This window comes from Haematobia irritans, chromosome 5 (assembly GCF_050003625.1).
Source record: "Haematobia irritans isolate KBUSLIRL chromosome 5, ASM5000362v1, whole genome shotgun sequence".
In the NCBI taxonomy this organism is placed as follows: Eukaryota; Metazoa; Arthropoda; class Insecta; order Diptera; family Muscidae; genus Haematobia; species Haematobia irritans.
The window spans coordinates 124,835,530-124,860,967 of NC_134401.1; the positions used below are offsets into that span (position 1 = coordinate 124,835,530).

Sequence of the window (25,438 nt, forward strand, 5' to 3'; positions counted from 1 at the left end):
TAGTACTATAGAGGACTGGATCTAGCCAACTTTTAGTAAGATCGGTTAATAAATAAGGGTTCTATGGCCAAATTTGGGAAAATCGGGCGATACATATATATGAGAGCTATATCTAAATCTGAACCGATTTGGATGAAATTTTGCAGACTTGAAGGGCGATGGAAAAGATTACCTTTTGCCAAATTTGGTGACGATCCATTTGAAAAAACGCGCAACGTGACCCCATTTGTCGAAATCGGGCGATACATATATATGGGAGTTATATCTAAATTTGATCCGATTTCTTTCAAATTCAATAGAGTTCGTCCTTGTGCACAAACAACTCCCTGTACCAAATTTCATCAAAATCGGTTAATAATTGCGACCGGAATCCTGTGAACAACAAATACATCGACAGACGGACGGACACCAAGCGCTAGATCGACTCAGGAGGTTATTCTGAGTCGATCGGTATATATTTTATGGGGTCTAAAATCAATATTTCTGGTAGGCACATTTTTTGGCCGATCAAAGTTATTATACCCTGACCACTATGTGGTTTAAAAAATGTTGAATTTTTATTTTTATTTGTCACAATTGTCAATTAAACATTGGCGTAGCTAGCAACATTCTCGTAAGGGGTAAAAGCTACAACGTGAGCTCATTGTGAAGATATCTCAAACAGAGAAAAAATAAATTCTTGTAGCATAATTAATTCAATGATATATAATCATAGTTTGAATAAATACTGCATGGTATTTGGAAGAGGGAGATGACAAACCCATAAAACCTCGTTACCTTTGCCTATGCCATTAACCAAATACCGACAATCAAACTTCTGCTCAAAAATTGTAATGACCTGATAGCTTGAAACTACCTTCCTAAATATTCCTTGGTATGTTATTTAATTTATATACAGCGGTAATTGCCGTTTTTGTGAAAAGAATTTCCTTGCCGAGAAAGAATGTGCCGACTTTAAGCATTTAAATGCGACAAACATGTTCTTTTATTTAAATGATAAAATTTGACACCATTACATGGTCGGCAAAATGATGTACATGTTTTTCATGACCATTATTTTTTTTTTTTACTTTTTTGCAGCGAGAAAATTATTTTTACCGTATAAAGGGTGATACGGTCAAAATTTGGTCAATATAAACTTAACGTATTTCTTTCAATTTTGCATTTAAAAAACCTGAACATCATTTTGAAGGTGTGTGTGTGTGTGTAGAATGTTGCTCCTATTTTGATTTTGGAATTCACTCTTCAGTTGTCAAAATGCCGTCCAAGCAAGAAGAGCAGCGTATCAAAATTTTGCTCGCGCATCGCGAAAATCCGAGCTACTCGTACGCAAAGCTGGCAAAATCGCTAAAAGATGCCAAATTAACCGTTACAAATGTAATTAAAGTGTTTGGGGAACGTTTGTCGACAGTCTCCAAAAACACCACATCACACAAACCGTAAAATATAGAGGGGGTATGGGGAATAAAATGGTATGGGGATGGTGACACACTTGGCCGTTGGTTAGTGATAAAGAATCATGAAAAAAGGAAACTACCTTGATATTGTGCAATCAAATTTGCCTCATTTTGTAGAGGTTTACGCCTACATTGAGGATCAAATTGTTTTCAAAAAGATGGCAAACCCAAACGAACTTAAAAAATAGTAAGGAAATGGTTGTCGGAGCACAGTTCTCAAATGCTCAAAAGGCTACCACACGATTTCCGACTATATAAAGTATATATATTCTTGATCAGGGAGAAATTCTAAGACGATATAATAATGGGCTATATCGGTCCAGGTTTTGATACAGTCCCCATATAAACCGACCTCCCGATTTGGGAGCTTGAGCTTATATAAATCGTAGTTTTTACCTGAAATTTGAAATTTAGAGGTATTTTATGACCATAAAGAGGTGTGCCAAAAATGGTGAGTCCATGTTATGGTATAGCCATAGGCGTAGGAAGGCCTCTGGGGAGGGGGCTTAGACCCCCCAGAAAAAATTTAGCCCCCCCCAGAATTTGAAAATCTATTTACGATTTTACATTTTTATAAAAATTAAACAAGTATATACAACCGCACAAAGTTCCGCTAAAGACTTTCATGCACAATCGAATTATTTGGGTTGTGGTAGCAGTTGCCGATGGCAATGTTTGAAGTCTGATATTTATGAAATAGAGCTGTGATTGAATGGTTTAGTTGAATAACTAACAGCCTGTTTCTGTATGTCGAACGAGTTCAATCAATCGACTGAAACAGCATAGAAACAGTTATAAATTCAGCTGTTTGTTTCCATTTTAGTCGATCGACAGAGCTCATTCGACATACAGAAACAGGCTGTTAAGCTCCTTTATTATATTGTTTAGTCTGGTTTATTCATCTCAATTAAAAAATAGTAATTGGTATTAAAACTATTCTTTCATAAATTAATATCTTAATAATGCTGCAAAAGAGCGTCGCCAAAAAAGAAATGAAAATGTTCTTTTTGGGTCCCGAAGTGGTGCAAAATTGGCGGAGAAGCGATGAATGTAATAGGAACTCGTCATAGAACGAATGTCCACCGTTTCAACAGCCGTTGCAATAAATTTGCATCACTTCTTACGGTGTGATCCGAATTCAGAGTTTTGAATGTGAATTAAAAAATTGTGTGATATTTTCCCAAATAAATAATTTTTATTTATTAATTTTTATTTGATTTTTGGTCGACCTTTTGTTAGAATTATATAAATATTTATAAAGACCTCGAGCTTCAAGAAACATTAATTTATAATTATTTTTATATTTTTTTTATGATTTTTAATGCATTCTAACGCTTGTTTGAATATTTTCAAAAATTATCGATTTTTCTATAATGGATTTAACATTTTTGTGGCAAAATTTGAATAATTTTTACCATTTTATTTATTCTTACTCTTTTTTTAAACTATTTGAAAAAAGAAAACAAAAATTACGCATTAAAATATGAAAAAAACTGAAGTTAAAAACTTCCTGTGTGGTTAATATAATTACTTCTTTGTGAGGACATTTTTGGAAGTGCTTTTAAAGTTGTGCCTTTAAAACAAATCCCAATTTTTTTGCTGGGAAAAGTGTGGAACTACTTTTAGTTGCTTTATTATATATTATTTTGATGTCTATTTTTTATTCTTTTTTATGAAATAAAACAATAATTGAACCTATAAGTTCAGTCTATAAATTTTTAGCTAGGGGGCTTTAGCCCCCCCTAGGAAAATTGTCTAGCTACGCTAATGGGTATAGCCCCCATATAGACCGATCTCCCGATTTTACTTCCTGGGATTATAGAAACCGCAGTTTTTATTCAAATTACCTGAAATTGGAAATCTAGAGGTATTGTAGGACCACAAATACGTATGCCAAACATTGTGAGTACCGGTCCATATTTTGGTATAGCCCCCATATAGACCGATCTCCCGATTTTACTTCTTGGGCTTATAGAAACCGCAGTTTTTATCAAATTTACCTGAAATTGGAAACCGAGAGGTACTTTATAACCGTAAAGAGGTGTGCCAAAATATTTCAAATCAAGACGTTATTTTATAATTTTCTTGCACACTTACAAGAGATGTTAATGATTCCTCTAAAACTCAAACCAAAATGGTTCTTATAAATCCAGAATCTGATATAGTCCTCATAGGTGAAATCTTTAAATTTATCTTCGGGAAGTGTCCTCAAGCCCTCCTGAAATTTCAAAGGAAACCCTAATATTTGGTTCATGGTGATGGGTATTTAAGATTCGGCCGGGCCGAACTTACTGCTGTATATACTTGTTTTAAATCTACATTTTATGTTAGGTGTCTTTGTTAAAAAAATATATGTTATAAAATGAGAGTGAAATTTTGTTGATTCAAATTAAAAAAACATATTTTTTTAATCCAGAAATGGACGTCGCAATATATTTGATATACCAAATTAGATTACTTTATATTATGTGTGATATGGTGGCTTCTGTCGGTCTGTTTGGTAGGCATTAAAACAAGCCTCTTCCTCTTTTGCATTGGTAATTTTAAGTATTCTTTTTCTACGTCATAACATAATACTTCCATATCTAAATAAGAAAATATCATAATTTTTTTTATAATTTTATCCATTGAAATGTTTAAAACCGTGTGAATTTTTTTGCTGGAATTTTATGAATTATATTACATGCCACTGTAAAATATCTAAAATTTCAAAATATACCTATTCACTTCTCATGGTACAAATATATACCTAGATGTGTGTGTGTGTGTGTGTGAGTAAAAGCAGAATTGCACTCACATGTATGCACATTGTTGATGAAAAAAAAAATTCATATAATTTTATAAACAGTAAATTTATAAACAAAATCAGTAAGGCCCACAAGTAAAGGCTATTCAAATATCCGAATGCACACACATATACACCCACAAATTTGTGTAAACAGATGAACATTCCGAAGCACTCATATATGAACTTCCGAACGTGATTCGTATATACGAATACCAGCCACAATGTCTGATAAATGTGAGAAATGTTATTTAAGTGTTTTAAAGTGCCTCGCGCAAATCACTTCATACTTGCCATTCTTAGAGTGAAGACAAACGAAAAAAAACCCAACAAAAAAAATAAATCTAAAAAACTTAAACTTTGTGCAAAAATTGAAATATTATAATTTTTTGGTTTATTTTGTAAAGAGAAAAAATATTTTGAAAAAATAAAACAGACATATTCTTTGTGATGCAAAAACTTTCATCAAAACAAAAAATTTAAAATCAGACAAAAAAATTGAAAAAAATCATATAAACTCTTTTATAAACAATGATTGTGTTATAAACAAATTTTGTTTATAAAAACAAAATAATTATTACAGTGCTATTTAGGATTTGATATTTTGTGAATAACAAAGTGCAGTGTTTTACCTTCGTATTGACTTTTGCAAATTAACGGCAAATTTGGTGCCAGCTTCACAATGTATGTGACCAGCACAATTTTCACATTTGGTCTTTATTGTTTGGCCTCATTGTGCAATAGTCTACCTGCCACCGCCAATGATTCGATCATACGCACTGAACTGGTGGATGGAAATAATCGTAAACAAATTTTGGCCATGTTCAATTTGACAGAAGCTCAGATGAGCCGCATATATGCCGGCATTAATGCAGCCAATAAAGAGGCTGAAGCCAATGGCAGTGTGTATTTCAAGAATATCAAAGATTTTCGGTAAGTTTTGCTTGGAAATTTATTTACTCTATATGCTATTTCAAAATTGTAACTATGACATTTCTCTTCGACGGGTTTGTTTATGATCATAAAATTTACAAAATTTAGGGACAAGTGACTAAGAAACGAAGGTATTTTACTGCAAAGAAAGTTTATGATCTTCATTTAGTTTTTTTTTTATACGCTGCGCCACACTGTGGAACAGGGTATTATAAGTTAGTGCATATGTTTGCAACACCCAGAAGGAGGCGAGATAGACACATGGTGTCTTTGACAAAAATGCTAAACTTCTAATACATATATATCGAGCGATAAATCATAAATAAACTTTTGCGAAGTTTCCTTAAAATTGCTTCAGATTTAAATGTTTCCCATATTTTTTTTTTACTAACATTGTGTTCCACCCTAGTGCATTAGCCGACTTAAATTTTGAGTCTATAGATTTTGTAGAAGTCTCTCAAATTCTGTCCAGATCGAGTGATATTTAAATGTATGTATTTGGGAAAAATCTTTATATATAGCCCCCAACATATTTGACGGATGTGATACGGTATCCCTCCGTTCCTTCAAGTTCCGTATAGTGTGGGGCAAGGAGAAGGTTCCCGTCCAAATACCCAAAAAATCAAGTACACCATATTGATTTCATAACCTTCCCCTACGGCCTTTGTAAATTTCAAGTAAGCTTGAGAATTCTAGTTTTTTTTCAGTTTTAAAGGAGGTCTCCCTCCCGTCCCAGTATCGAAAAATGATATAGCGTATATTGTGTAGATGTCATAGAAAATCTCAAGCAAATTATATGCCCAATTTTTAAACAACTGAGCAAAGGGAGGTCCCTCTTCTCTTCCGAATATCACAGATATCCATTATAATAATATAACCTACCCCACATCGTCTGTAAATTTCAAGTAAATTGGAAAAATTTAATTGCTTCACCGTATGTACTTAAGGAGAAATGAGGTTTCCCTGAGCCCTTTTATTTTTCCCCGACCAAATATTATACCTCATATAAATTTCATAATGGCCTCCAAGATCTCCGTAAAATATCAGTAAGTCGTCAAATTTTAGTTTTTTACACTGTACTTTAAAAAACGTCGGACAAAGGGGTGGCCGTTCTTTGCCTAAACGCCCCTCCAATCTTCCCTGAAAATTTCAAGCAAATCGGATTATTTTGTTCCAATTTTCAAAAAGTCTGGCAAGAGGGAGGTTCCCCTTCCCGACCAATTATTAAAAAATCAGGTACCCCATAATAAATGCATAACCTCACAGCGTGTTCTCTGTAAATCTCAAGTAAATCAGAGAATTGTTGTTTTTTGCTGTACTTTAAGCAAAAATCTTATAAAGGGGTGGTCCACCTGAAATCACGCTAACTTCCGAACGAAACAAGCTATCGACTTCAAACTTGGCACAAGTAGTTGTTATTGATGTAGATCGGATGGTATTGCAAATGGTCCATATCGGTCCACTTTTACGTATAGACCCCATATAAACGGACCCCCATATTTGGCTTGCGGAGCCTATAAGAGTAGCATATTTCATCCTATCTGGCTGAAATTTGGTACATGGTGTTGGTATATGGTCTCTAACAACCATACAAAAATTGGTCCACATCGGTCCATAATTATATATAGCCCCCATATAAACCAATCCAATAAAATTTTATTTCTATAGAAAATTTTGTTAAAATTTTATTTCTATAGAAAATTTTGTCCAAATTTTGCTTCTGTTGTCAAAATTTTATTTCTTTAGAATTGTTTATCAACATTTTATTTGTATAGAAAATTTTGTCAAATTTAATTATATACATATTTAATCGGTCTTTTTTAGTTTAATATATACCACATATGAACTACCTTACAATTTAGAAGACGGTGTTAGGAAGTTTTAGATACCTTGCCATCGGCAAGTGATACCGCAACCCAAGTAATTCGATTGTGGATGACAGTCTTCAGTAGAAGTTTCTACGCAATCCATGGTGGAGGGTACATAAGATTCGCCCTGCCAAACTTACGGCCGTATATACTTGTTTTTCGTGTACATTTGATGAGATGTGACTTTTCTTATGTATTTTGATCTGCTGAATTCGAAAAAAAATTAAACATTTTTTTTATGAGATATCCCGTTATTTTTAGTTTTTCGCACTTTTTTCACTAAACAAATTATATCTCGAGTAAGAAATGTGCGACGAATAATCGTGTATAATTGGATCTGTGATAAGTTAACCCTAGCTTAGGCACCCATGTTTTTCTACATTATCTGCCACTATTTACAGATGTAAATATTTTGTTTCCTTCGTTGTTTTTAACTTCATAACCGCTTTTTTATGTTTGTTTTGCATTCTGATATTCGCTACAGAAAAAATATTGTTGTTTTTGAATATTATCTGTTCTACATTATTGATATCGGTTCAGAGTTAGATATAGCTCCCATATATATTTCGCCAGATATAGACCCATATTACCACAGACGCCAAAGTTTTGCTCTGATCTACGTGACATTTTGCACAGGGAGTAGAATTAATATTCCTATGCATGCCAAATTTGGTTGAAATCAGTTCAGATTTAGATATAGCTCCCACATATACATCTTTCGCTCGATTTATACAGATATGGCCACTGAAGCTTAAGTTTTACTCCGATTTACGTGAAATTTTGCACAGGGTGTAGACTTAACATTCTTACTATGCATGCCAAATTTGGTTTAAATCGGTTCAGATTTAGATATAGCTCCCATGTATACCTTTAGTCCGATTTATACACATATGACCACAGATGCCAAATTTTACTCCGATTTACATCAGAATGAAGTGGGGGAATATCATATGGAAAACGACGGTGAACTATCTGAATTAGACAGGTAGCAATTTTTGGTTAGTAAAAACGGATTTAAATTGAATAAAAATCCTCAATGGAACGAAAACATGAACTTTTTCGTTAATCTTGTTTTAACGGCTCTAAACCAATTACAAAATAAAAATTGAGAATTGTAGACACATAATCGGTGAACCTATAAAATCGTTGGCTATTTCTTTTATGCCTGATGAAAGTGATAGAGGATATTCAAAAGTAAAAACCGCTTGCTATATGTGCTACCATGGTGAGAAAAAAATGAAGCGTCCTACAAGGCAAAAATGTGGGCAATGTAAAAAACCAGTCTGTGTGGAGCAAACTGGGTGCGAACCAAATGCTACAGTTGCCCAAAATATATATATATATATATTTCCTCTTCTTTTATTTGTATTATTTTCATATGAAATAATTCAAAACAAATCAACTAAAAGTATCTTAAACCACAATATTTACATTTGTAAATAGTGACAGATTTTGAAGAAAAAAAATGACTGAGTCCAAATTTCATAAAAATCGGATAAATATTGTTGAAATGGCAAGAGTGTCAAAAATGAAATATTTACATTTGTATATAGTGCCAAAGCTTGGGTTAAGTGGTTCCAAAATATTGATGTAAAAAGGACAAATTTTCCAAAAAAATCATATTTTACAGTTACCCTTTTCCGCCGGAAAAGAAAGACTATTCGTCATCTCAATACCTTTCATTTAAGTATCTACAACGATATAATCGGATATTTCTAACTCCATATATAATTTGTTTAGTGGAAAAAGAGCAAAAAACGAAAAATAACGGGATATCTCAAAAACTGTTCAATAAAAAAATGTTTTAACATTTTTTCGAATTCAGCAAAAGAAAAGTCACCTCTCATCAAATGTACATTTTCAGTGTAAATTAGTGTTATTTGCGAACAAAATTGTCAATTATGTTTTTTGGAAATATTTTTAATTTAATTTTAATGGAGATTATTAATATTTTAATAAAATGTCAAATATTTCAAATAGTATCTTAACTCACTGAATTTTATAATTTTATTAAAAAGTTAATTGTATCAGGTTTATTTATTTTTTTTAATTGAATACGTTTTCAACTTCAATTGGAAATATTTTGGTGATATTATTTTCTGGGTATAGTAAATACATCGAATGCATTGTTATCTACCAATGAGCTATATAATAATTTGGTTTACCAAAATGCAGACAGATTTTCGCAATTATCAAGAAAAAAAGTTAAAATATCTAAATTTAATCATATATTATATAATTTTACCTTATCATACATAAGCAATAATGAATCCTATAACACAATTTTCAAACAGCCTTTCTAACAGCCAAAAAACATATAGTGTCTGGAAATGCAATGCAGACATGTTTGGCTGAATATTCATAGAGTTTAATCCTTTATGACGACTGCATTCTTTTTTCACAAACATACCTCATAAAGATTAATTCAAACACAATATTTAGTCTCCTACCACAATAGCGGTAGACACAAAAAAAAAACACCAAAAGGCTTTCCATCAGTATGCGGTGGCACAGCTGCCGCCAACAGTCTACAATGCCCTCAAACTCAATGTTGAAAGATCTAAGAATAAATAGAAAAGTTTACCTTCAAAGTGATACAGACAAACAAACAAATCACAATAAAACTTCGAGACATAAAGGAAAAATTTCGGATTTAAAAAATGTTTCTTTGTGAACTTTGTGTTGTTGATGTGAAGCGGCATATAATTTCTTATGAGACTCATATCGTCTTGCAAAGCCAATTGAACAATTGACCACAGTAGGGATGTGGCAAAAACTCATAAACAAATAGCCGGCATAGACTACAAGGAATAAACACTTAGTTCTATTAACACATATACCAATATAATATGCTGGTTTTAAATGTATGTATGTCTGCATGTGTATGCGAGTGTTTGAAAGTGTTTATTTCCAATGAGTTTTGCATAGCAACGACCTACAAAAAGTTCATTAACGGATATACCTAGACATGGCCCAGACATCGACCAGACAATGCAAACACACACTCACACACCCGCACTAATAGACAGGCTAGGCCATACTAGACGAAACATTCGAGAAAAACCACCATCACAACTATACACTGATATTTATTATCTCTTAGAAATACTGACACACACAAACCACTATACGAAGAACTATACTTGAGGACATTAATTGTGATAATAGACAAACTCCAATAGAACTTTACAATTATCTCAGTGTTATTTTATGTTAGAGTAAGTAAGAAATTCACAACTGATTGTCTTGAGAACAAAGATTTCTTGTCCTTAAAATACGATTGAGTGTTTTTACCAACAGTCGTTAAACTCTAAATGAAGCCGTTTTGTTCTTAATATATCTTTATTGATAAAATTAATATATTTATTTTAAAGAAATTATATTGGCCTAATTTTAATTTTAATCCAAAGACTCAAAATAATCAAATTTTTATTAATTTTAAAGAAACAAATTTTTGATTTGTCGTTAAACTCTCAATGAAGCCGTTTTGTTCTTAATATATCTTTCATGATAAAATTAATATATTTACTTTAAAGAAATTCTATTGGCCTAATTTTAATTTTAATCCAAAGACTCAAAATAATCAAATTTTTATTAATTTTAAAGAAACAAATTTTTGATTTGATTTAAAGAAATCGTCCTTAAATTAAGGGAAATATTGAATATTTAGATTTACGATAAAAACGCTTCAAATATACGCTAAGACTTATTTTGAGAAGTTAGCATCTTTAGTTTTTTTTTTTTTTAATTAAGAAAATCTGTTTTATACCTGTATATGTTATAATTTGGATTTTTCAAATGGCATTTCTTAGTACTTTAATAATTTTATTAATATATCGCAAAAAAGGAATGAAAATTCGTCAAATGAAATCTGTATCCCAATTTTAATTTTATTGGTCCTTGATTTAACGTTAAGTACGTCGCTAAAAAATGTCTTTATTTTAAAGAAGCAGCATCTTTGGCTCGGAATACCAACATCTTTAAGAGAAGGTCAAAATCTTTGGATTAATTAGAGAAAATTAATCCCAATTTATGATAAGCGATTCAATGATTGATTGTCTATTAAATGTTTGATTTACTTTGAACGAAAATTTTTTAGCGTCAAAAGAAAATATTGTTCGTCTAAAATTTCGTTCCTCAAAAAAGAAAACCCTACTTTCAGTATATAAAGACCGAAGGACGGATGGACATTTACGACCATATCTATTCAGAAAATTATTGTGAATTGATCAGTATGTGTATATAAAGGGTGACTGAGATGTAACTGAACAAAATAAAGCAACCCGACTTAGTTCAAAAGCAAAAAAATTCGGAAACAATATAACATTTTTGAATGAGTTTGGCTCCCTTTGGCAAAAAATTATGGTCTTCGCGCGGCCGATAAAGCCATCACACGCCGTAATTTGGCTCATTCCCAGCAAAGAACCATCTTGAGAAGATCTACACTTGTAGTGCCAGCATTACTATCCAAAATGCATCAGGCGCAAAAGTCCAACAGATTGAGATCCGGAGATTTTGGCAGAGATCTGGTGGCCAATCGGAGGTTAACATTTTCTGCTAACCTCTGTGGCAAGGAAACCCGACAAGTTGTTGTTTCACACTGAAAAAAAAAGCATGCCCGATTCCAAAGATTTTGTCTTTACCTCAAAAAATGTGGTATTGATTCCGAGCCAAAGAAGCGGAGAATACAAGTAAAAATACTTTTAAGACACAATTCTCTTTTAAATTTGGGTTTTGTGTACTTGCTTCTAGGAATCAAATTTTAATTTTTCGCTTTCTCATATTTTTTTCTTCATATGCTATAAAAGTCCTTTAAAACGAGTTAACGACAACTTTATTTTCTAAATTAAGACTCGAATTCCAGTAGAAATTATGCTATGTTTAAAGTAAAAAACTTCTTTAAAATAAAGTTTTGAAAAACATGTCCTTTATTTGAACGATTTTTTGCTTTGTAGTCAAGATACTAAAAGACAACTAATTTAAGGACAATTTCATTAAATTTAAAGAATATTTCTGAATTATTAAAGTCAAGTTGACCTTAACCCAAACATTTTTTCTTTCATGTTATGATACCCATTTTTAATTCAAATCACTTAATTATAGGGACAATACGACTTCATTGAAAAGTTTATCGACTTTTGGACAAGGAAAGGTTAAAGTGGCAGCCCGATTAAGATTCAGGCTCACTTAGACTATTCAGTCCATTGTGATAACAAGGAAAAAAACTTTATATTAGAGAAATGCGACTTGTATGCTAAGCAAAATTTGCATTCATATTTTAAAGACACGAAATCTTTGACCTCACGACAATATTTTTTTCAGTGCATAAGCTGCTCGGTGACCTATTGCGCTTTGTGGATCTTCTTTGAAACTCGAATTCCGTATTCGCGATATATTCATCTGCCGAGCAAGTTTTCTACCACTGCCGCGTGGATTTCGATCAATTCTGGCCTTTAGCTTTGTGGCAATATTAACGTTATTCGTCACCTTTTTAATTTTGTCAAAAAATTATGAAATAAAATTTTTCTTAGAAATAAAATGTTCATAAAATTTTGACAAATTTTTTAATAGAAAAAATTGACAAATTTTTTAATAGATAAAAAAAGTTCACAAAATTTTCTATAAAAATAAAATTTTGAGAAAATTTCTATAGACAAAAATGTTGACAAAATTTTCTATAAAGATAGCAATAAAATTTTGACGAAATTTTCTCTAGAAATGAATTTTTGACAAAATCTTCTATGGAAATAAAATATTGACAAAATTTTATATAGAAATAAAATATTATTCGTCACCTTTTTAATTTTGACACAAAATTGTGAAATAAAATTTTGACGAAATTTTCTATAGAAATAACATTTTCACAAAATTTTCTATAGAAATAAAATTTTGACAAATTATTTATAGGAAAAAAAATTGAAGATTTTTATTATAGAAAAAAAATTGACAAAATTTTCTATAAAAATAAAATTTTGAGAAAATTTCTATAGACAAAAATGTTGACAAAATTTCCCATAAAAATTGCAATAAAATTGTGACGAAATTTTCTATAGAAATACAATTTTGACAAAATTTCCTATAGAAATAAAATTTTGAAAAAATTTTCTATAGAAATAAAATTTTGACAAAATTTTCTATAGAAATAAAATTTTGACAAAATAAAATTTTGCAAAATTTTCTATAAAATTATCTTTTGACAAAATTTTCTACAGAAATAAAAGTTTGACAAAATTTCCTATAGAAATAAAATTTTGACAAAATTTCCTATAGAAATAAAATTTTGACAAAATTTTCTATAGAAATAAAAGTTTGACAAAATATAGAAATAAAATTTTGACAAAATTTCCTATAGAAAAAAAATTTTATTGCTTAAAATTTTGACAAAATGTTCTATAGAAATAAAATTTTGACAAAATTTTTGATTGAAATAAAATTGTGACAAAATTATTGATTGAAATAAAATTTTGACAAAATTTTCTATAGAAATAAAAAAATCTATAGAAATAACATTTTGACAAAATTTTCTATAGAAATAGACAAATCTTTAGAAATAAAATTTTAACAAAATTTTCTATAGAAATAAAATTTTCATAAAATTTTCTACAGAATTAAAATTTTATAAAATTTTCTATAGAAATAAAATTTTGACAAAATTCTCAATTACTTTAGTAATACATATCAGCCACCCTGTAATGAGCTGTACATTTGTATTAATATTTCTAGTGGGACATTTTTATAGGAAACAAAGGTTTTCGTACGCTGGCTGGGGTTAACAATATCCTATTTTTTTTGGAGGATTATAACACTGCACATAATACTATTCAACTTGTCAATCAAGCAAACAGTTGGCTATCAATTAGAGAGAGAGAGACGCAAAACCAGTCTATGTTATTCTTGCCGCTGTTAAACTGTTAACTTATGTCTGTATTTGTTGACATAACAAATCTGTTGGGCATATCAGCATGGTGCAACATAATCAATCTGAACAATACAAACATATTCGAATATGTTATCACAGTGGGTGGATATTAAAGAAATAATAATATAAGTGTAATAATATACAGACATTATAGGGTATTGTGAACGATAACTGTATTGTGGTTTCTTCTCGGATGTAAATTTTAAATTAACCCTTATATTATGTTGAGGTCAGTTGATGACCCATATGGTATTTTTCATCAGCGCATTTCTTACTGTTGGAATGTAAAAAGTTCTTACTACTCAGTAAGAATTCAGTACATGTCAACAATTTATGCACTGACTAGTAAGAACTTTTATTTATATTTCAACAGTAAGAAATGCGCTGATGAAAAATACGATGTGGGTCATCAAATGACCCCAACATAATATAAGGGTTAAGATAAAAAATATAGCTTTTGAATTATTAAAGATGTTTGCAAAAATGAGATATTGGCAAGTGTAATAAAACCATTGAACTTATAATAGTAATCTGCTAATAATTATCTGGGAAATTGTCCCGAGGTTTCTGACTTATTGCCTATATCATGTAATTAATATATTTTGTTCTTATTCTTAATCTAATGTGTGGTTTGGCTACTTATTAACATGGTTATCAGCTTAAAATTCGTAGTGTTTCTTCTAAACATCTTAATTCAATCGAAATGAAGACGTATTATCATGTTTTTCTCGAATACACATCACTGTGCACTACTGGCGTTTAGTTTGACATTTAATTACAATTAAGCGTCGAGACATGTCCGCTCTTCTCATGTTACTGCATAGTTTTTGAATGAATACTGCCAGACAAGCCAGTGGAGTAAATTTTGCATTACAAAATATTATCACCACTTCCCCTCCAGACAATCTATTTGCATGAAAAAAAAAAATATGTTGTAGTATTCTTATGGGGCCACGTTTCCATTAGTCAACATATCTGTCTGTCTATATGGATATGATAAATTGATACATGGTAGTGTTGGCTATCATTCATTGGATCGCAGATCGTTTAGCAACATTGTTGTAATTTAATTATTCATTAAATTCTGAATCTGTTTTTTATGGAAATTTTAAAGTGAAGCATAAAGAGCGTTAGTGACATTATACGAGAAACTATACCATCATGAAATATAGGATATTATATATTGGTTTTCATACATGCAAAAAAAAATCAACCAAGTTTGTTTTCGTTTTTATATAAGGATAAATCAAACCTCCTATGCCGTTAAGAAGCCTCGTAAATTACTCTACATTCGACCCAGCTCATACTTGTTCTTTATAATCAAACCCTAGGACAGTCAACGTGCAATAAAATCCTTGGACTCTGTGTTCCTTAACTCGAAAACGGCCATAGACTGCCGCAAATCTCTCAACGAGATGGCTGAGCAGTACAATATTCACCTAATATGGGTGCCTGGCCATAGAAACATACCGGGGAACTGCGAAGCAGATGTGTTAGCAAGGCTAGGAACTATCTTACATATTACAGGTGAACTAGAATCTATTCGTATGCCTCTGGACACCTGCAAGCTCTTACTGCCAGGGTTGGCCTGTCACAAACTGTGACTTTTGCGACATACATTTGCGACGGTATAATACGTATGTCGCAAAAGTCGTAAACCTACTGTAGAAAACCAAATTTTGAATAGAAGAAATCCTGAACATTTTTTAATTTAGTTTGACAGCATTCGCTGTGAGTTTGTGAAAATTTTCCCATGTTCAAGCCTATTTTCTTAAGTGCTATCGAAATTCCCGTTGGTGAGTGTGCAAAATACCTTGGGGTTATATTGGACAGGAGACTGAACTCAAAGCTAAGAAATGACGAGAAAATCCACGGTTACCCTGTACTCGTGCAAAAGGCAGTAGGGAAAATGTGGGGACTAAAACCGAAAATTCCTAAGAATTAAAACTTCTTCGCACATACCATCATCTTGGATATCATCGAATTCGCCGCCTAGCTGACGCGACTAAAGTATTTTCAGTTTGCGACTTTTGTTACTTTTTCTACATTTACGACGCGTATGTGACGTTTACAACTTTGCGACAGTCGCAAACCTAAAAAAGTTTGATACAGACCATCTCTGCTTACTGCGTGAGAAGGATGTTATGATGACCAATATTCGATGGGAGAATTGCAAGGGTTGTAACGACACCAAGCAAATATGGCCCCATTTAAACTTAAACCGCACACTAGATATGCTAGTGTTCTCAAGGCATCAGATAGCACTCCTGATATCTGCTATAACGGGTCGCTGCCTGATAGGCGAATTTGCAAAAACTATAGATGCGAAGTATAATGACTATTGTATAAGCTGTCATGATGTGGAGGAAAAGGAATCAATTAAACACCTCTTGTGGGAGTGTCCTGCTTTTTGTGTAAGGCGTAAGCGAATTTTAGGTGCATATAGCTTTAGATTACTGGAGGACCTGGAAAACGTTTGTTAATGTTTTTGGAGCAATCTGGTTGGTTCAACAAAAGTAAATAATAGAGAAGGTTCAGTGGTTAAGACTAGAAGTGCCCATATGTAATAGGTACTTTTAGTTAAATGTGGTATCACAATGGACTGAATATTCTAAGTGAGCCTGAAATTTAATCGGGCTGCCACTTTAACCTAACTTAACCTAAACCCTAGGTCTTCAATTTATGCTCTAAAGAATCTTTTGTTATCTTTAACAGCTTAAGACCCTGAACTTATATCGTTGCCACGCTGGTGACATATTCTACTTATTACAACTTCTCTATAATAGGAAGAGAAACAAGTATATATGGCCGTAAGTTCGACCAGGCCGAATCTTATGTACCCTCCACCATGGATACCGGTGGCAAGGTATCCAGAATTGAAATATGGGGGTCGCTATATGGGGGCTATATACAAATATGAACTTGATATGGACCAATTCTTGTGTGACTGGGGATCGATTTATCTGAGGGCCATATATAACTATAGACCGATATGGACCTAGTTAGACATGGTTGTTAACGACCATATACTAGCACAATGTACCAAATTTCAACTCACTCGGATGAAATTTGCTCCTCCAAAAGGCTCCAAAACCAAATCTCGGGATCGATTTATATGGGGCTATGTATGATTATGGACTGATATCGATCACTTTTGGCATGGTTGTTAAACATCATATACTACCACCACGTACCAAATTTCAAGCAGATCGGATGAATTTTGCTTCTCCAAAAGGCATCGGAGGTTAAATCTGGGGATCGGTTTATATGGGAGCTATATATAATTATGGACTGATACGAACCAATTCATGCATGGTTGTTGGATACCATATACTAACATCACGTACCAAATTTCAACCGAATGGGAAGAATTTTGCTCTTCCAAGGGGCTCTGTAGGTCAAATCTGGGGATCGGTTTATATGGGGCCTCTATATAATTATGGACCGATATCGACCAATTTTTGCATGGGAGTTTGAGGCCATATATTAACACCACGTACCAAATTTCAACTGAATCAGATGAATTTTGGTCTTCCAAGAGGCTCCGGAGGTCAAATCTGGTGATCGGTTTATATGGGGGCTATATATAATTATGGACCGATGTGGACCAATTTTTGCATGGTTGTTAGAGACCATATACTAACACCATGTACCAAATTTCAGCCGGATCGGATGAAATTTGCTTCTCTTAGAGGCCTCGCACGACAAATCTAGGGATCGGTTTATATGGGGGCTATATATAATTATGGACCGATGTGGACCAATTTTTGCATGGTTGTTAGAGACCATATACTAACACCATGTACCAAATTTCAGGCGGATAGGATGAAATTTGCTTCTCTTAGAGGCCTCGCAAGCCAAATTTAGGGGTCCATTTATATGGGGGCTATACGTAAAAGTGAACCGATATGGCCCATTTGCAATACCACCCGACCTACATCAATAACAACTACTTGTACCAAGTTTCAAGTCGATAGCTTGTTTCGTTCGGAAGTTTGCGTGATTTCAACAGACGGACGGACGGACATGCTCAGATCGACTCAGAATTTCACCACGACCCAGAATATATATATATACTTTATGGTGTCTTACAGCAATATTTCGATGTGTTACAAACGGAATGACAAAGTTAATATACACCCCATCCTATGGTGGAGGGTATAAAAAGTAGAAAATACATTTTTGATAAATCGATTTTGTACAAGCAAATAAGGAAAAATCCTAGTCAAGCTTTTGTAACCTTCAAAGTCTACTAACCGACTTTTGACTTTTTGACAATTATGTCAAATAGACTAATCGAGGTTTGATGTTGACCAAAGTTGACTAATCAACTTTTTACAATAACCAAAATCGGCTAGTGGTGGTATTTATCGAAAATTTCGAAAAATCGAACTAATCGAACTAATCGAGTTTTAATGTTGGCCAAAATTGATAATCGACTTTAACCTATAACCAAATTTATCGAAAATTTCGAAAAATCGTATTTATGTTGGCATCAAATATCAAGAGTCATCAAATATGTTGACATCAAATATCAAGAGTTAAGAGACCAGACAATGAAGCCGCCGAGGTGCGCCGCCAATTTTAGCCGCCGCCGAATATGTCGACTCATCTCGACTCAAATTAAGCCATCAATTAATCAAAAATATTGATTAATTGTGAGTGGAAGGTTCAATAAATTTTTAACTTTCCATCCACAATCAATCAGTATTAAGTTGCTATAATAATTTTGCAAAAATTTACTTTGGAAGATTTTAATGAAATATAAATTTGATAAATTGATCTCTTTAAAATTCGGATAACTTCAAATTGTAATCTGCCGCCGCTGGAGACAAAAATATTTTTGAATTATTAATTAAAAATATTTATTAATTGTGAGTGGAAGATTCAATAAATTTTAACCTTCCATCCACAATCAATCAGTATTAAGTTGCTATAATAATTTTGCAAAAATTTACTTTGGAAGATTTTAATGACATATATAAACTTGATTGTCAGATTAGTTATACAATTAATCTTTTTGAAATTCGGATGACTTTAAATTGTTATCCGCCGCCGCTGGAGGCAAAAATTTTGTGTCAGACGCCGCCAACAAAAATGGGTCGGCTTCATTCTCTGATAATGACGTTCATTCTCTGGTAATGACGTTAAAAGTTAGGTTTTTCAAAAATTAAAAAAATTCGAATAACTGACGTTTTCAAATATGTAAAAATGTAAAAGTTAATTTTTGTAATACCTAATACACATTAGGCTCGAAATCTATTCATAGTGAATTTGGAATTCTTTATTTATAAGGCAAATGACAGTTGAAATCTAAGTTACTGGATTTTGGAAGTGTAATGTGAATGGGATATAAGTTTTAAAATGGGAATGTTCACTTTCCCCGGTTGCTTCAGACCTGTTCAGTGTCCTGTTTGTGTATTTTTTGTAATCGTGCCCAAATTTGGTGTTTATTTGTAGCATTTTCATCCGATTTGCCTGAAATTCAGAATTTAATGTTCTTTTGAGCCCACAAATGGACTTATGAAATATGATTTTACCCAGTATTTACCAAAGATTTTTCTATAACAAAACTATTTACTCAAAACATTCCTTATAACTCTAAAATTAGCTTTGAACTAAATTTATTTTTCTATAAATTTTTATAAATATATCTTCTTCATATTTCATGTTGCCCATTTGCTTCATATCGACCCAAAACTGTCAGAATTCAATGACTTCTTGTAAACGACTAAACATGAACCTTTATTCATATACAAATTTTCACTGAATTCCATTCATTTTACTTATTTTACTCATGTCTTCATACAGTTTTTACAGAGTTTATTTAGCTGTCTGGTTAGTCAAAAGATGACCACATATTTTATGTCTGTGTCAAAAACAAAAATATTTACAATGTGTCTTCAATCAAAAAGGGGGAGGGAGGTAAACATCTCCTCCCTCATTGCTATCCATATATAAATGGCAACTATTGCATATTTGTTCTTATTATCCTCATCCACATTTGTATGAAATGTAAGAAAAATACGATCATTACATTATGTATGACTGCATTATATTGATATAAGTATAATTACGTAGAAATTTTACATACAAATACAAATCAACATAAATATATTAACTGAATAAATGAATTTAAATTAAACGAAAATAAATTTAATTTATTTACTTTAAGTTAAATCACATCCCCTCACTCATTGCTATCCATATATAAATGGCAACTATAGCATATTTGTTCTTATTTTCCTCATCCACATTTGTATGAAATGTAAGAAGAAAGACGATCATTACATTATGTATGACTGCATTATATTAATATAAGTATAATTAGGTAGAAATTTTACATGCAAATACAAATCAACATAAATATATTAACTGAATTAATTAATTTAAATTAAACGAAAATAAATTTAATTTATTTACTTTAAGTTAAATCACATTATATTAATATTTTTTTTTTACATTAATGCAAATTGCATCGAAATGAATTAAGTTCGTTTATCGTAAGAAACTTGGTCTTGTCAAATGTAGTTTTCTTAATTTTTAAGTAAATATTTTTCTCAGTGAGACATAGATTATGTTAGCCGAGTCGGTCAGTTCATAATAGCGTATGATTGACATCATTTTTCGAAGAACTATCAACACTCATACGTCATCTAGAACCTAATTCCCAATAATTCTTTGTTTTCGATTAACTATTGATGATTGTGGAAATTTAGCACTTACTATTGTGAATGACATCTTAAATAAATCTATTATTGCAAGAAAAATTTTTTTTTATTCCTCAGACTTTTCCAAGTTTACCTTTGGTCCCATTTCACCATGTTAGTTACATTTTACTAAACCATTCATGAATTGTGTGTTAGAGAAATACACTCCGCCACCAACATACTTGAGACTAGGCTCTATTGATAGAACTTTAGCAAATTCTTTCCAGCTACAAATGAGTGAATTTATTTTTATGAATTAAACTTTTTTCGTCGTAAAACGTAGACTACTTCACAAATACACACATATACATGCATACAATGTTTTTACGAGAGTACTACATTTACGATAAATTTTGTGGTGTTATTTTATTCTACCCCCACCACTCTCAACATAATTATTCATTCATGCCTCTCATACAACAACAAAGTAAACAAATTTGTAATGAGGAGTTACTTGCTACTTGCACAACATTAAGAGCATAGAGATGCACATGAATGCATGGATGAATTGATGGCTCTTCAACCAGTGTGGGTGTGCTGCTCTTATTTTATTTTCTCGTTGAGCCTATAATGAAGTTGTATGTGGTGAGTGGTGAGTGGAGTGAGTACATTCTCACCAAAGTAAATGCTATGTTTAACTGAGTGTATAGAAAATATGATTTAAAGGCTACTCAGTTTAACTGCTTAACTGTTGTTTTCGGATTGTTTGATGGGCTTTGTGTGTAGCCGACGACTTGTGAATGTAAATCAAAGGCTAAAGAAACAGAAAAAGGCTGCAGTAACAGCCGGCTAGACACTGTCTAGCCGAGTTTTGTATGGCATATAAAAAAATTAAAAAAAAACAAGAACAAGAGTACAAACAGCAAAGCCAACGACGACCACACACAATGTCTAGAAATCAGCAGTGGCATCAAAAACTGTTTTAAAGGAGAACTACACCTTACAATTGGCCAACGTCAGCTGACGAACACACAAACTCAGACTCACACGCATCGTGTGATTTGAAAAATTAACATCATAAACATTAGTGAGACGGAAAAACACCGACAGCAATATAAACAAGAGCATATAAACGACGTTTTAAGCAGAAACATAATTCTCTTGATTTTAAGCCGTCATAATCATAATGCAAGGAGGCTACAAACTATATTCATTGAGCAAATGTATGCAAGTTTGGATATTAGGTTGGCCCGAATAAGTTTCGCAAATTCGCAAAATTTAATAAAGTGTCACAATATTAATGGATTTCGGGGTTTAAAGGATTACGACACCAAAGGAAACAAAAACGGAAAAATGTGGCAAATTTTCCACTAAATGAAAAACCACTAATGGAAAACTCGTACCATAGTTCTTAAAAGCTAAAAATTCTCTTAATACGGCTATCTGGTCACGGAAACATATCAGTGAAGGCTAAAGTAAGGGAGATAAAAAAAACGTCGAACTATCTTGATAAAATTAGCAAACTATTGCCCAATTGTTAGAATCGGAATTTTTGTTCTCCAATTCTTACTCGAGACATATGGCATTTCAAGACTTTAGTATTTTGGCGCTATCCTTTTTTAAATCTCAATGCGAGGGGATGAATTTTTTTCTGTTTTTTCTTTTTCGCAATTTTCTTACAATCAGATTACAGCCAAGATATTTTCCTCGAACTAATCTAATACATCAAAGTGCATAAATATGGAGAAGGTTCATAATGTTTATGTGAAGGTCTCCGTTTGTAGAACGTTTGTCTACTGAGCAAATAAATGCAGACACAAAAGACTAACAAAATGCACCAGACCAGACCATAGCCGTCAATCGAAAGCCAGACCAGACACACTAGAGACAGACATATGACGCCGTCGACGTTGATGTCTTAAATATGACCACAGAGACTGATCATATGGTGGCAATGAATCGAAATGACAAAAAAAGCTTTAAATTAAATCCCCAAAAAAACATTTAAGGAAAATGCAATCACAGATTGATTTGATTGCATGCTAAAATTTTAGGCAGAGGAAGACTACTGGAATTAAGTATGAAAAAAGGTGTGAACATTACTATGTATCATAAAGCTAGCTACCTAAGGGAATTGAAAGAAAATTGACAAAAATTTCACAAAATTTTTTTCGATTAAAATTTTAGTTGAATTTTTAAGAATTTTAACTAAAGCTTTAATTCACCTTTTTTAATAAAAACAAAAAATTAATAACAAAAATTAATTTATCAATTAATTTTTTAATTTGAACAATTATTTCAAATTTTAACAAGTCAGATAAAAATAAATAAAAAATGTCTACATCTAGATGTTCAAGTAATGAAATACGCTAAAAAAAATGTTCGTTAATATCCTACGATAGCGATCACACATTCACAGTAACTGACCAGTCACCTTCATTTCTGAGGGTGATGTGATTTTTCGACACATCACTCTTAGATTATTATGATAATCCGCTGTTGTCATTGCATACCCAATTGCCGGTCCGTCTTTCTGTCTTATTATAGGTGCATTGGTTTTTCGAAAATCATTTTGGTAATCCGCTGTTTCCATTGTTTGTCAATATTCTAACCAATGGTGACGTTTGAAATGGTCAAGCGGCTTTAGTTCTTGAGTCAATTGCACTCCGCAAGCATGCACACAGAAAAGAGATGGGTTGGCAATCGGTTGTAATAATGAATTCGAAATGTCAAGTGTATCAAAAAATTTTCTGCATTTACAACATAGGTTCTATTCCTAAGACCATCTGGGAGCGGTATCAAGAAAATGTTATTTATGATAATAGACAAATGATTAGGTTAACCAATTGCTTCAACTATGAATAGTTGATTCATATTGGGAATTGGTTGATGCAAACCAAAATTTTTTTGTTTACTATATTATTTAAATATTTTAGGGGAATTACTAGAAGATATAAATTTTTTATTAAAACGAGGCAATGGTCAAGATTTGGTTATAAAAGTGGCATAATTTTGGTAACATCTTAAAAGTCAATTTTTATGATCAAACTGCTACAATTTTTAATGATAATATTAATTTACTCTCCTGACTGGACATTTAATTGCACAAAAGCCTTTACATGATAGTTGCAGTTTGAAATTTGGTGCGCTAAACATGGTCGGTATGGGTTCTCTTTTTATAGATATCAAAAAAATGTTTTAAAGCTATAATTTAATTAATGTATGTAGATCCTTTGACGTGAGTAAAATGTATTTATGTGCGTTGACTAATTCCGCGAGACAGGTAAAATATTGATGGATTCAAATCCGTGTTGCCCGTTCATTCGATAACCCTGCTGTAGGCTACATAAGCTTCATCTAAAACGGTCGCGGATACTTAAATGTTCAAAGGAATCGTTTATTTTCATTGATATTAAGATATATAGATATATAGAGCCACCGTGGTGCAATGGTTAGCATGCCCGCCTTGCATACACAAGGTCGTGGGTTCGATTCCTGCTTCGACCGAACACGAAAAAGTTTTTCAGCGGTGGTTTATCCCACCTCAGTAATGCTGGTGACATTTCTGAGGGTTTCAAAGCTTTTCTAAGTGGTTTCACTGCAATGTGGAACGCCGTTCGGACTCGGCTATAACAAGGAGGTCCCTTGTCATTGAGCTTAACATGGAATCGGGCAGCACTCAGTGATAAGAGAGAAGTTCACCAATGTGGTATCACAATGGACTGAATAGTCTAAGTGAGCCTGATACATCGGGCTGCCACCTAACCTATCCTAACCATAGATACCCAGCAAAAACTAGGTAACCACATCTCATTACAATTGACATTACCAGGAGTAAAGCTGTCATTACACGTTGCATTACATTGCGGCGAGTTATAATGACTAACTTGTAATGACAAAAATAAATACTTCTCGGTAATTTTCGAATTGTTATTCTCAAATTTTTAGGCAGTTGTAGTTAATATAAGTATTAACATAATCGAGCACTTATATAAAAAATCAAAAAGAATATGTAATGTAACGGTAATTCTGAAGATTTTTCCGTTAAGAATTTTTTATCACAAATATTTCATAAAAATTGTGTTTAATGACATTATCATATTATGTTTTAAATAAATGTTTTCTTATACCTCATTGACATTACACTTCCAAAATGCCATTTGCCTTATAAAAAAGAGACTTAAAATCCACTTTTAGTAGATTTCGAACCTTATGTGAATTGGCTATTGGATATATTATAACGTAATTCACGAATCCAACTCCCTTAAACAACCTACATTTATTTCTATTTTAAGTGTGACATTAATTTGTCACACTTAAAATCGTATTTAGATAATTTATTAGATTTTTTGTTTATTTATACAATATTCTATTTCTATTCAAGTAGTTCATATTTTGATCCATTGTAATCGGCGATAGAAATCAATATTTTCGAGATTTGGTTGCCTGAGACAATAAGTGGCTATTTTGCAACCTTTGGTGTATCTACGAATAAGCCATTACATATTAGGTGATTATATGCTTTAAATGCACTACTTATTTTATGGCCGAAAGTATGCCTGGGGAGAAGTACTTTCCTCCTAGGACATGCGTATGTAAATGTAATCCGAAGCGATGCCAATTAATAAGTGATTATTAATTTTTAAATAGGCTTACCTACAAGATTACCGGGTAATGAGAGTTTTTGCTGGGTATATATTTATTTATTCTCTATCAATCTAAAATAAATATAATTAAATAAAATAAAATATTTTGAAAAAACATGAATTTGCAATTATGTTGTGGGTGCTATTTAGGTTGGGTAATGCAACCGAATGAAGAAGGGA

General features: G+C 32.2%; 2 protein-coding genes across 4 annotated transcripts in view; one reads left to right on the forward strand and one right to left on the reverse strand.

Annotated features, from left to right (window-relative positions):
- The window catches only part of LOC142238166 (uncharacterized), a 370,552-nt gene that overhangs the window by 229,055 nt on the left and 116,059 nt on the right, over positions 1-25,438 (reverse strand). The window lies entirely within an intron of this gene.
- The window catches only part of ana (anachronism), a 53,092-nt gene continuing 32,211 nt past the window's right edge, over positions 4,558-25,438 (forward strand). For both annotated transcript variants that reach the window (XM_075309732.1, XM_075309733.1), the window contains exon 1: positions 4,558-5,175. In XM_075309732.1, the coding sequence (XP_075165847.1) occupies positions 4,925-5,175 (251 nt within the window). In that variant the 5' untranslated portion in view covers positions 4,558-4,924. The remainder of the gene's footprint in view (positions 5,176-25,438) is intronic.